At 33.5% G+C, this 14,471-nt stretch overlaps 1 protein-coding gene across 1 annotated transcript; it reads left to right on the forward strand.

Annotated features, from left to right (window-relative positions):
* Window positions 1–1,453: 1,453 nt before the first annotated feature.
* LOC110697945 (pentatricopeptide repeat-containing protein At2g17670-like) lies at window positions 1,454–13,349 on the forward strand. Its single transcript, XM_021875348.1, has 2 exons — window positions 1,454–3,086; window positions 12,748–13,349. Exon 1 carries the CDS (start codon window positions 1,701–1,703, stop codon window positions 3,081–3,083), a length of 1,383 nt encoding a protein of 460 aa, XP_021731040.1. The 5' UTR covers window positions 1,454–1,700; the 3' UTR covers window positions 3,084–3,086; window positions 12,748–13,349.
* Window positions 13,350–14,471: the final 1,122 nt, after the last annotated feature.

The following is a 14,471-nucleotide window of genomic DNA, read 5'->3' on the forward strand; positions in this document are numbered from 1 at the left end:
TTCAAGAACAACTAAATTAGTCCTTGTGTTTTCATAAAGCGATCACAATCAGGATTCGCTATTATTGCAGTTTATGTTGATGATTTGAATATCATCGGAACCCCAAATGAACTTAAGAAAACTGCAAAATACTTGATGAAAGAATTTGAGATGAAAGACCTTGGAAAAACTAAATTTTGCCTTGGATTGCAAATTGAGCATTTGAGTCATGGTATTTTTGTCCATCAATCAAACTATACAAAAAGAGTTTTGAAAAGATTTTTCATGGACAAAGCAACCCCAATCAACTTCCCAATGGTTGTTCGTTCTTTGAATATGAAAAACGATCCATTCAGGCCCCGAGAAGAAAATGAAGAAATTCTGGGTCCAGAAGTACCATACTTAAGTGCAATTGGAGCCTTAATGTACTTAGCTAACAACGCTAGACCCAACATAGCTTTCTCTGTGAACTTGTTATCCAGGTACAGCAATGCACCGACATACAGACATTGGAAAGGAGTCCGACACTTACTCCAGTACCTACGAGGGACACAAGACCTTGGTTTATATTATGAACCGAAACAAGATGCTGCTCTCATTGGATATGCAGACGCTGGATACTTATCGGATCCTCAAAATGCCAAGTCACAAAATGGATATTTGTTCACTTATGGCGGCACAGCAATATCATGGAAATCAACAAAACAGACATTGACCGTGATATCCTCAAATCATGCAGAGTTGATAGCACTTTATGAAGCAGGACGAGAATGTGTATGGCTGAGGTCGATGATTAGTAATATCCAAAAGGAGTGTGGAATGAAAGCAATAACAGAAAACCCAACCACCATCTTTGAAGACAATACAACATGCATCGCTCAAGTAAGTGAGGGATATATTAAGGGAGATTGAACAAAACATATATCCCCAAAACTATTCTTCACACATGATCTGCAAAAGGATGAGGAAATATATATCCAGCAAATTCAGTCTTGTGACAACCTTGCCGACCTGTTTACCAAATCACTTCCTTCTAAGAAATTTGAGCAATTAGTTCACAAAATTGGAATGCGTCATCTTCGTGAACTATGTTGAAATCAGGGGGAGTATTATATACACTGCACTCTTTTCACTTCGATCAGGTTTTTATCTCACTGGGTTTTTCCTGACAAGGTTTTTAACGAGGCAGTATATCAAAGCATATAATATTTTCCTTTAAGGCAACCCATACCCCATTTCATGCGAACTTCAAGGGGGAGTGTTGAGAAAATGTCAAAATGAAGTTCACATAACTTGTAGCATGGTAACTTGTAGCTTATCACATGAATTTATTATGGACAATAATTTGTCTAAAAGTACAATCATGTATAATATTTTAATGACAATATTTGCCTATAAATAAATTCACTATCTTGTGAACTATGAAAGAAGAAGTAGAAAATACAACCGACTCTTTTATTTGTTCCTTTGCTTTCTTCTATATCCACAAACATACAATATCATCATATAATTAGAAAGTCGTCTTTTAACAAACTGTCATAAAATACAAATTATGTAGGAAAAAGAAGCCCTGAGATTTTCTCTATTGAAACATCCCATGTTTATCCATACAAGAAAATGGAACTCCCTTAGAAAGGAGTGTGTAAAAAAATACAACAAAGCAAAAGGAAAGTCGCGTAGCCATTTTGCTGAAGCAAATTTGAATTGAGCAACCCAGAAAAATGGGTAAGATTCCGGCAACTCTCCGATCAACAGCAACCCAACTTCTCAAAAACCAACCCTCTAAACCCTCCAATTTCTCTCGCAACACCAATAAACCCAAATCAATTTTACCTCCAAAAGGGCTTAAACCCTCCTTAAACCCTAATTCATCCTCTCCAATCACTTCCCCTAATCTTTCCGATGCTAAAACCCTAATCAATTCCTTAATTTCAAACCCTAAAACCCCAATTGATCTTCAATTTCACAACTCCCTTCTTCAATCTTATTCTTCAATTGCTCCTTTGAATGATTCTTTCTCTTTATTCAATCATATGGTTAAAACCCTACCTTGTTTTTCCCCTGATCGTTCTTCCTTCCACATTTTGATTTCTCAATCGTGTAATTCAAAAACCCTTGATTCCCCTCTTTCTCATGTTTCACAAGCTGTTGATTTTATGGCTTCTCATGGGTTTCACCCGGATCCGGTTACCGTTGATATCGCCGTTCGGACGCTTTGTCGGTCCGGGTATGATGAGGATGCTGTGAAGTTTATCAATGAGCTGCATTGTAAGAATTCTGTAATCCCTGATTATTATACTTATAATTTTCTTGTTAAGCATTTGTGTAAGAATAGGTCAATGGTTATGGTTTATAGGGTGATTGATGAGTTACGGCATTCACTTGGGTTGAAACCGGATTTGGTTACATATACTATATTGATTGATAATGTGTGTAATAGTAAGAATGTTCGTGAGGCTACCCGGTTGTTGAGTGAGCTAAGTGAGAATGGTTTTAAGCCTGATTGTTATGTTTATAATACCATCATGAAAGGGTATTGTAATTTGAGTCTTGGTAATGAAGTTGTCAAGGTTTATAAGAAGATGAAAGAGGAAGGGGTGGAACCTGATATTGTGACTTATAATACACTTATTTTTGGGTTGTCGAAAACTGGGAGAGTTAAGGAGGCTAGAAAGTATTTGGAAGTTATGGAAGAAGCGGGTTATTCACCTGATGCGGTTACTTATACATCGTTGATGAATGGTTTGTGTAGAGAAGGAGATGCAATGGGCGCTATGAAATTGCTTTGTGAGATGGAAGCTAAAGGGTGTAGCCCGAATGCGTGCACCTATAATACATTGCTTAATGGATTGTGTAAATCAAGGTTGTTGGATAAAGGGATGGAATTGTTTGGCGCTATGAAAGCCGGAGGTGTGATTCTTGAGACTTCTTCTTATGCTACTTGTTTGAGAGGATTATGTAGAGAAGGCAGAGTTGCAGAGGCGTATGAGGTTTTTGATTATGCTGTTGAGAGTAAAAGTTTGACCGATGCTGCTGCCTATTCTACATTGGAAAGTACGTTGAAATGGTTGAAGAAAGCTAGGGAACAAGGGCTGGCTGTTTGAAGGGTAAGTTTTATTCCCCAATAGAGTCTCATCATTTGACATTTGTTATTTTACATGTATATACCTATAAATTTGGCTGGAAGTAATATAAGTATGTGTCTTATTTCAATTTCCTCTTGATACTGGATGGGATGACTTTGTGTTTGTTTTTGATGGTTAAGTAGTTTAACACTTTTCTTGTTAAAATGGCAAAATTTATATAGAATAGAACCACAAAAGCAAGTTAGGTTCAATCAATAATTCAATAGGGCATTAAATGCAGCTGGGGCTCCATATATTATTGTATCTTCCAGCTCATGTATAATTTTATTATTGATCTGTGCTCTGATTTTATTCTGCTACTACTCCTGGGTTGTCAGGGTCCAGTTTTGTGCTAATTTTGTTGCGCTGTTGTGTATCTTGAATAGTCTAGAATTCAAGATACATAATGTCTGTGCTGCAGGGATTTGGGAACATATATTACGGAGTAGTCTTTAGTAAGATCACAAGAAATACTTCATTCTTTTCACTTGAAATTCACTCTGTGAATTAAACTTGGTTGTTTATTTGATCTTATTTGTGCTACATTATTTCCTGACATCATGAGATTACTTTTTAAGATGATAACAACGAAGCCAAAATAATATATAGACATGCCTCTCTAGGAAAGATATCCTCATAGTTAGTTAGCGTGACTGTGTGTGAGAAGTGGTTGCTTACTGAAGCAGTGTTATGAGTATTAATGAATTGAGTTAGCTAGGACAATTTAATGATGAACATTAATGACTGAAAATGGTAAATAAGACTGATTAAGTGAAGTTATAGAATTAAATGATAAAACACAAGCTTTCGAGTGGCTTGTTTCACCCTCAAAGGCTAAACCATAACAACTCAATTTCTAGTTTGTGCCCAATATTGCATGAGATTTGGTAGATGTACAGAACTGCCAAATCATATACTAACTAGCAATGTTAACCAAAATCCAAAACCAAAATTGATTTGAATATCATGTTTGTAATCTAAATATCAAAAATGCAAAACAAATGACTAAATTGTCTTAATAAATCAAAATTGCGACATAGATGACTATGTTGATGTTTTAAGTTTGTGGATATATCCTATTGCATATAATAAACTCTTCTTGAATCAAAGAATCTACGCATCTCTAATTTCTAAGTTTCTCTCCTTGTAGATTGCAGCATGTTAGATAAACTTAAATGCATTCAACAAACATGTAGTTAATTATTGCTCCAAATGTCATATCCAAATTATGACAATAATTAAAGCATCTTATGATTTAAACAATATTTCTTTCTCATTGTATCTACTTATTCAGAAATTCTTTATTATATGAAACTTGATAACAAGCAATCATTACATTATCTAGGCTAATTAGTGTAAAAGACATTGTAGACTTGTAGTAGTATTATCATAAATTTTCATAGGGACTTTAAGTTTGAAACATTGTTGCGTTGTTAATTTATCACACTTTTAAATTTTTATTATCTTAATGTTATCAATCAAAATAGTGGAATTTCTAGCATTTATGGGATAAGTTTTCACAAGGATTATAACTTTGAAGCACTAACGCATTTGTTTATTGATCACATTTAGAATCTATCAATCAATCAAAGCCTTAATCCCATAAGTAGGGTCAGGTACATGAACCAAATTTGATTATTCCGTGTAGATTGATCACATTTAAAATGTCTTAATTTTATTAACTCGAAATAGATGGCTACCTTTTTAGCATTTGTGAAGTGTTGTTGACACAATTTGTGATTTTATGAAAAAAAGGCATATTTGTGGCAATGCTTCACACTTATTTTTCTCATAAGGCATTAATAACAATAAATTGTAAAATATATTCAACATTGCTATCGATAAAAAGTTCACACTATGGTATCTATTTTACGTTAAGTCGTTACTGATCACTTTTGCTTTAAACGTTTCTATATGGATTATTTCATTAGCTCTTGACTTAGTTTTATTGATATATTTTCGGATTTCCATCATCACCAAACCTATATAAAATATTAATAAAGTATAAGGAATTGTGATACAAAGTCCCACACTTAAGAAGGGGGGAGGCGGTGGATAAGTGATCCCCACCCTCAAGGTGCCTTTAGTGGAGATAACTTCTCACTGCGTTAATTAATATTTCTTGTGCACATCCTAATATAATTTGTTCATATAAGAAATGAAAACCACCATTAATTTTAGTACTTTGATCAAAAGCTATGTAATCAATCAATCAATCAAAGTATTAATCCCATAAGTGGGGTCGGCTACATGAACCAAAAGTGATTATTTCGTATAGTCATCCACAAAAATCTTCCTCAATCCCTTACAATCAAATACCTCATTCTCATGCAAATCTATAAGTTTCATATCCATCCTAAATCCTTCTAACCAAGTTATTTTCGGTCTCCCTGTACCTTGTTTAACCTCTCCATATTCCCACTCTTCCACTCTTCGTATCGGTGCACCTTGGGTCTCCATCTTACATGCCCGAACCAACGTAGACGATTCTTCCTTAGTTTGTCTGCAATGCCTGCGACACCCACTTTTTTGCGAATAACTTCATTTTTTATTCCATCTCTTAGAATGTTCCCGCACATCTGTCTTAACATGCGCATTTTCGTAACCTCCATTTTTTTTAATGTGCTCTTTCTTAAAAGTCTAACATTCTATACCATAGAGCAACACCGGTCTTATGGTAGTCCTATAGAATTTCCCCTTCAAATGTAAAGGAATGCTTCGGTCACGTAACATTCCTGTGGCTGTTTACCATTTAAGTCACCCCGACTTAATTCCGTGGGCCACGTCTTGATGAATGTCACCATTTTTTCTGGATGCGTCTTGATCAATGTCTACCATTTCTTCCGGATGATTAATGTCACCATTTTACATGACATGAGCCAAAAGCGGTGTAATAGAAATGTTATTATAATTTTTTTTTTTAATTTTTTATTCCATGATGTGATGCATAAATTGGCCTAACTTATATGGGTGTTATCTAACCCGCCGAGAGCATTGATTAATTTCATTTTCAAGAGTAATGAAACATCATAATTAGGGTAACATTATTTTTTAGTGCTTTGCAATTTTTCCACGTAATGTTCAAACATTTATGGATAAATGAGCTTATGTATCATATATAAAGTTGACATTATACTAGGATATATATATATATATATATATAGTTAATGTTAATGCAAAACAAATTACACAATAGCTAACAATGTAAGACAATTTTACTTGATTTGTGCTTTGCCCGGTTTGAACTATGGCAAGGTTTAAATCAAGTTTACGTTGATTTTCTCAATTTTGTGACGATGTTGTGCACCCAATTTGGAAAGCATGACGATTTCCTAAGTTTTGTTGTGTGCTCGATAAGGCAGGTGGTCTGGTAAATGTGCAAGGTGCAACGTCAGTGTTTGGAACATCAAATTTATTGGGGTATAAATTGATTCTTCATATATTACTATATGTCTATATATATGACATATATGATGGATAGAAGAATATACTTCCTCTGTTCTTTATTACTCGACGTGTATTCTTTTTTAGGAAGTTTCTTTTTACTTGATGTGTTTCCTTTTTTGGCAAATTTAATACTATACTTTTACTTATTTACCCTCACATTTTCAACATAATTAAAACCATATACCCTTTGTTACCTTACCCCCTTCTCTCTCACCTCAATAATTCAACCCCTTAGTTTTTCATAGTTCACCGGTCCATATCCTCCCTCCCTCCCTCCTCCAAGTTATCCATGGCAGCCACCCATCTCCACCACCCTAACAATATTTTTGAAACACCACCGCAACATCAATCATCACCCTTATCCCTCTTCACCGTCAATGGTCTCCAAATTCCTCCCCTCACACCCTCTCTTGTCACCTCCACGGTTGTACCGTGCGCCGTCACTACCTTAATTTGTAAAAGCGTTTAAAGTTCACAAAAATCGAGTCCATGGTGGTTGAATTTGGCCAGCAATTGTAGATCTGAAACCACCATAGCCAAATTTGACCATACACCAAGCTCTCAATTTCTGAAAAATCTGCTTAGGGGTGGTCGAACTTGGCCAGCAATTGTTAGACATTTTTTGGCCAGCAATTTCTAAAAAATTTGGTCGAATTTGGCCAGCAGTTTTTGACGGCATTTTTGGTAGTGGTCGAATTTGGTGATGAAAGATGGTTTGAGCGGAGTGGTCGCCGTAGAGGAGAGACAAGGGTTAGCCGGTGCTGTTGCGGTAGTGAAGGGGTTGTATTTTTGGTGGAGGTTGTAGAGTTGTAGTGGTGAGGTGGGTGACAGTGACAGGGAAGGGTAGGAGGGTTTTGGTCTGCAAGCATGAGTAGTGGGTAAGGGCAATATTGTCTTTTAGCTTTCTTTTCAACTTGTCCTTGATATTTGTGCCTTAATGAAGTATAGTAATATAAAATGGAGGAAGTATTATTTATTTCTTCTTGCTTACTTTGAGAGAAATTGTGATATAACCCTTTTTATTACTACTATAACTTTTTTTACAAGTACTTTAAAATTAAAATTCCTATTGTGTTTGGTAGGGGGGGTGGAAGGGCGGATCAGTGAATCACACGGGTAAGTAAAAAAAAGAAGAGGGGAAGAGAAGGGGTGTAGTCGGTGGGGTTAGTTAAAAATTCAAAGAAAAAGTAAAAGAGTTAAGAGTTAACTTCCCACTGTCACACTTGTACAATCATACCCAACTATTCCATTATTTAAAAAGACCAATCAACACTTATGATATTTTTCAGCCCATCTTAATTGACTATCTTTGATGGAGAAGTCGGAAGCTCTCACCAAAAAATTGGTTAGTGAACTTAAAAAGTATGGGTTTTTTTCTTCAAAATTCCGTCAATAACGTTTGAGGCTGTCAAGTTTTTGTTCAAAACTGATGTACCACCCCTAATCGCGGGGTTTTGTGCATATCCGGACAAATTCAGTTTAGTAAACTTCAAATCCCTTATATAAGGACTGATTTGCGACGATATGGACGCATTTTTGAGCCATAGATGTTACAAGTTTAGAAACATGGAATAAAAGCTTTGGGTTCGTTTGGCATTGTTGTAGTTTTCGGTTTTTTGGTTTTTCGTTTTTCAAAATCATTTGATATATACTATGTAATGAATAAAAAATTAGTCAAACTTATTAAAATCAAGTTAATTTTGAAAACTGACAAGAAAAAAGTGGAAACACCTTTTACTTGTTTCCTATTTTTGGTTTTTGTTTTAAAATAAAACTGAAAACTGAAAACAAGAAACGATGCTAAACAAGCCCTTAGCTGTTATGTTACGTCGTGAATCGGCCAAGACGTAATAGTTTTAGTTGCCTTCTAATATTTTTCTGTTTAGCACGCCACTTTTTAAAACCCGTGATTTTGGATTGTACAACCGTGCCGAATAGAAACTCGACCGCATCAAAAATTAACGGTAGGGATATGAAGAAAAAAAATCCAAAAATTGTTATGTTTCTACTTCTATGGATCCTAGTATTAAGTTGGTCCCGAGTAGTGGTATTCCAGTTTCACAATTAGAGTATGCAAGCTTGATCAAGAGGTTGTTTTGTGCTATGATAAGCACTCGATTAGATTTAGCTTTTACTGTAGGCAAGCTGAGTTGGTATTCTATTAATCCTAGTATGTTTTATTGGCAAGCCTTAAGGCATGTGCTAAAGTATTTGAAGACAACCATTAAATATGGTTTGATATATATAAGATCAATGTTAGAAGGATACTCAAATGCTAGTTCGATCACAATCAAAGAAGATTATTCGTCTACAAGTAGATGAGTTGTTCCTTCTAGGAGGAGGTGCCATTTTAAGAAGCAAATATGTATTAATGACTTAACTATGACATCGGTATTCATAGCATTGAAGAAGCAAAGATGCTAATAAATTTCATGAGTTTAAACAATTACTAATACATATAGCCAAGTTTACAACAGGAAATCAAGACACATTGGTGTTAGACATAGCTATGTGTTTGAATTGATTAAAGATGGAGTTGTTACCATTGATTTTGTACGATCAACTTTGCGGTTCGGTAAACATTGCCAAAGAAAAAAATGTATAAAACATCTAAAGAGATGGGTCTTATTGTCTTAAGCGTATAGAAATATCTAAAGTTAGGAATTATCAATTTAAAATCTGATACAATGTTAGATCTTAAATTCAATGAGGATACAAATTCACTTGATGATATGAAGTACTGACATCTCTAGGTAAGTGATTCTGACTACAATGAAAAAAGGGTGAAATGTTTTCTTAATTAATCTTTGATAAGTTACTCAAATTGTGAAAGCATGTTCTTTGGAAAGATTTAGTTATGAATAAAGAGGTTTGGCCACTCTTGAATACATGATATGGACATTACGACTTCATAAGTTTCAAGGAAATAAAGTAGTTTTTTTGTTTTGGATGTGTATGATATCTATGATTTAAAGCTTAGGGCTTGTTTAGTTCACCTTATTTTCGCTAATGTGGTTTGATTTGGTAAGGTATGGTATGGTTTGATCTGATTGTCTGATTTGACTAAACTTTGACATTATGTGTATGATAATCTATAAAGAAAAAATATATCAATTGGGGTCTTATTAGATTCGTAATATTGTGTATTTTTTTAATATGTAATTTTCATAATTTTTTAATACGAATTTAAAAATATTTAATGATAAAAAACTGCACATAAAACAATGATTTGATTGGAACTTATTTTTTCTGAAATAAATAAAAATAAGGTGAACTAAACATAGTCTTAGTCTATCATTGTAATAAGAAGTATTGCAAAAGTATATATAATCGTTAGATATTTTCATTATGCATGAGCATGTATTTTTGTTTGTTTTAAGAAAGTGATAAGCTCTTTAAACATTTATTCTATAAATGGAAAAGTATTTTTGGAATGTTTATAGAATAAATGGAGCTTATCATCATATATGAAGTTACATTATACTAGGTTGTAAAGGATTTGTGTAATGAATATACTTGGTGTTAATGCAAAGAAACTTACACAATAGGAAACAATATAAGGGAATATTGAGGGATTTGTGCTTTACCTAGTTAGATTGGGCGAGTAGCCGAAGCAAATCAGGTTTATGTTGATTTTCTCCATTTTCTGGATATGTTGTGCGCCGCAAATGGACAAATTTAACGTCTGTGAATAGTCTTATCTTTTGTGATGTAAATTGATTATTCATGTGTGTGTATATATTATATATTTGCAACTTTTGGGTATTATTTGTGAGGTATAAAATATTTTAAAGTTGCAAAAAATATGAAATTTCTTAAAATGAGAAGGATGAAATGTGCAAAAGTTTTTCACTAAATGTGCATAATTGCTTTTCAAATTGATAAAAATTTTGAATTTTTTGGAAAATCAGAAAATGTGCACATTATGTTCAAAACTTATGTACGTCGAATTTGGGTCATTTTTTTTTTTGCACATTTAGTTCAAAAAATATGCACATTCAGTATAAAAATTATGCACATAAAATCCTTCTCATTTTAAGGAACTTCTCATTTGACCCTTATATATATATATGATGGATAAAAGAATATAGAGGGTCTGCAACACTTAGTTACATTGTATATACTACCTGAGTTTCATATTATGTGCAATAAAAGAGCTTGCACGAACTCCTAGGAAAAATTTATATGTGAGTGTTGAATGGAGAGAAAAACATTTTTAGTAAATGTTGCACATAATATGAAACAAATGTGGTAATTATCTACTGTATAAAAAAAACTAATGCATGGTAATTGTTGTAGGGGTTAAGCACAAATTTTTAGAGTAACCTTGACCCATTTTGTCACATGATTGATTCTCATAGTTCTAGTTAAGGTTTTTTTTTTCTTCGACTCACGCATCTTCCTCTTAATTATTCTCTCTTTGAGATTTTCAACCTTCTATTTTCACATTAAATTTTCAACAATTACCAACTATAATTAATCATGTCATCCGTTCTTCACTTTTTTTTTACCAATTTATAATCACCCCCCTCTCTCAAAATTCATCGGTTCTTTCATGCACTCTCCCGTCTTCAACACTTTTTTTTTGTCTTGTTTTAAGGTGAAATGTCAAAAACAAGATATTTCGAAGTTTGAAATACTTAAAGAAGAAAATAAAAACCTATTCTTGTTTCAAAAACCCCTTCTTTTTCAATTCTATTTTCAATTTTCATTAGTGGGAAATGTACCGTAGCGGTTTTATAAAACTTTATATATGGCTTTTATCTTTTCTTTTTGGAGGTTTATACAATCATACATAAGCAAGTTTGCAATTTTGCATTACAAATCATACTAGTTATTGATTATGTATCTTCATTGTAAGGTTCAAATTTGGTAGAAGTATGTAGCATGCACTAGATGAATTTTAATTTTTTTAATTGGAACTCCATTGCCAATTTCAAGTGACCAGGGCCCAGTGGTGGTTAAGATGGCCCTGATATCTTCTTGCTTACTTTGGGTGAAAATCTGCAATATTCTTCTTAGTATGAAACAAATATATGTTCCTTCCAAAACTTTGTTGAATTAGATTTTTAAGAACAAGCAAAACTAATTGAATTTTCATTATATCCCAATAGTTTTGTCATGTAACACAATTGTTCCAAAGAGAATTGATAAATAACTATTAGGGAAATGTTTATAACGAGCCTTGAAGAATTTGTCCTGTCTCTTCGTATATCGGAATTCTCTAACATGTAATCTATGACTTTTTATCCGTCTACAACTTAAGAATTGTTAGTAATTAAAAAAAAAAAAAAAAAAAAAAGCTTGTGAATTTGTATTCGTTGGGCTTGATTATCGTTTTTTATTTTTCTTTTTTATTCTATTTTTTATTTTTTTATTTATTTTTTATATATATATTTAAATTTTTGTGTGTTTTATCTGATTGTTATCTCTTCAGATTTCGTGCCTGTGTTTGTCTATCACATGTTTACCTGTATTATAACTTCAAGGTGAACTGAGGAATTTCTGTGATGTTGGATATAGGTATCTGTATCAGGTACCAGCTATAGTTATCTGTAAATACTAGGTCCTCAAACTCTACTTTATCAGAAATGGATTTTGTCTATGTAATGGAATGGACTACTTGGTGATGTTTAGTAATTGAAGAAATTCAAGAATGCTTCCTTGTCTCCGAAATTCCTATGAGTCTATGACCAGTCCAATTATTTTTCCATTGGCTATGTCTTTGATGTGTATGGAATCATTGGCTATGTCTTTGATATGTATGGAATCGGCAGAGCTAACTAATTTAAAGATGTTGTACTTGAGATCTTGAATTAGTGTGTTTTATTCTGTTCCAACACTTGAGGCAACAAAAGGTTACAAATTTATCTATGTAATAGTTTGTTGTTGTTCATTGGCTGATTTCATCTTGATTTCTGTGTTGTGTTTGCAATTGGCAAATATTTATATAAGCTATGTTCTCAACTATTTAATTGCTTATTATTGAACTTATAAGAAGCTGATTCGTGTTTTGCACTGATACAATTCCAGTTGTTAATCTATTACTTGTTTTATCTCATCTATCAGTGAATTAGTTGTTTTTTTTTTGTTTTTTTTAAAAAAAAAAAAAATATTAAACCTATTTATCTTAAAATGGAAGTTTGCATTAGGTCCGTAGTAATTAAATTGACACATTTGTTTGCATTTTGGTTAGGATCTTTGGGTATAAGGTGGTCTGAAGGTGGCGATCTTTGATGCTCTGCTAAATGGCTGCTCTGCTAAATGGCTGCTCTGTCTGTGCAAGATGTACCTGTGGTTAGATCTACATGGTTTGCAAGTATAGTTGATTCGTATGAATGGACTAACCATTAACTCAAAGATATTTCCATGGAAGGTTCAATTGCCTGCTACTTACATGTACTTTGAGGCCTGCCTGGTTGTGAATTTGTAATGTATAATACTCTGAGGGCACTTCCCACACTAAAAGGGCCATGATCTAGAGTACTACACTCTTTGCAAGCCTGCTCAAATTTGCTGATTCTGCAGTAAATCAAGCCTCTCAAGTGAATTTAAGCTCATTTGGGGTAATGAAGTGGACGGAAACAGAATAAATCAGCTGCTAATTACTGGATGTTCGTTATTACAAGTATGCCTGTACTATCTTCTCTTCATCTGATTCATTTTAAATCTGAAGTTGTGCTTTTTATTTTTTTGGGAATACCTTTGCAATTTGGGTCTATCACTTTTGGTTCATGTACCCGATCCCACTTATGAGATTAAGGCTTTGATTGATTGATTTGCAATTTGGTTCTGTGATATTGTGGAATATTGGATTTTTAACCTTAGCTAAAAATAAATTATCACTTGAACACATTTTATCTGATCGTTAGATTGTAATAATGCGTTTGGATGTCTTTGAATTGACGTTTCCTGATTTAGAAATGGCTATTATGACCATTGTTGATATAAAAAGAATTTAAGTGATGTATGAGTATTATGTGCTTGTTTCTTTTTTTTTTTTGGTACCTTCAAAGAATCATTATCTTAACTAGAATAAGTCGGAGCTAACTCTAGGTATGGTATTGTCATACTATGCTTTATATATGTTTTAAGAAACTAGTGGTCAAAATCAACAAGGTTTGATTTTAAAAGTCAAATGACCTGTTTATGAGATAAAGGCAAGGTTAAACTTTGAACATCCCTATGCTATTCTTTCTATGGGCCTAAGACAGTAATAGCTTCTATTTTTCAGTTTTATCTTACCCTTTCCATGTAGGATAACTCACATGTGGAAGAACATTTAGATTTAATCCTGATGACATGCAAGGTGGGATAAGTTGGTTAAGCGCCCACACTTGCCAGTCCCTTGCTTTCTGTTATTGAGTGCTGAGGGGAGGCAGGGTGGCATCTTTGCGATATGATGTAAATTTGCAACGTATGCCTTGCTTTAAATGAGTCTGCCTTTTGTTTTATCTGGTATATAATGTTGTAAATATCTGTGTGACTCATTTAATTTTTTATTGGAAATTTGTTGTGATTTGTTTTCCCTTAGGGTTTTGAAAATTACTAAACCAATTCTGTGAAAAATTGCACATTTCTTGACCTTCTGGTTACATATCATTTGTATAGTACAACGGAAATGTTTTATGGAATTGTGTTTTGACAGAAAATGCAAAGACACAAGTACATGGGCATGTGATCTGAATTGTATATCTGTCTAAGTTAGGCTGCTTTTGTAACATCCACTGCACAAGTGCACATATACTACCCAACTCAACCTCTCATATCTTAGTTTTATTCTCTATTTGGTAAACGGTTTAACAGTTTAATTAGCTGTTTATATTAGATGCCTTGACTAGAAAATAAACTATTTGAATAGAAGTGTGCTAAATTATCTGATAAGTAGTAACCGTTTGTTGTTTGATTGTAAAATGAAAG

Source organism: Chenopodium quinoa, unplaced genomic scaffold, assembly GCF_001683475.1.
Source record: "Chenopodium quinoa cultivar QQ74 unplaced genomic scaffold, ASM168347v1, whole genome shotgun sequence".
In the NCBI taxonomy this organism is placed as follows: domain Eukaryota; kingdom Viridiplantae; phylum Streptophyta; class Magnoliopsida; order Caryophyllales; family Amaranthaceae; genus Chenopodium; species Chenopodium quinoa.

Coding starts and splice junctions, on each gene's coding strand:
- LOC110697945 (XM_021875348.1), top strand. CDS start 1,701: ATGGGTAAGATTCCGGCAACTCTCCGATCAACAGCAACCCAACTTCTC.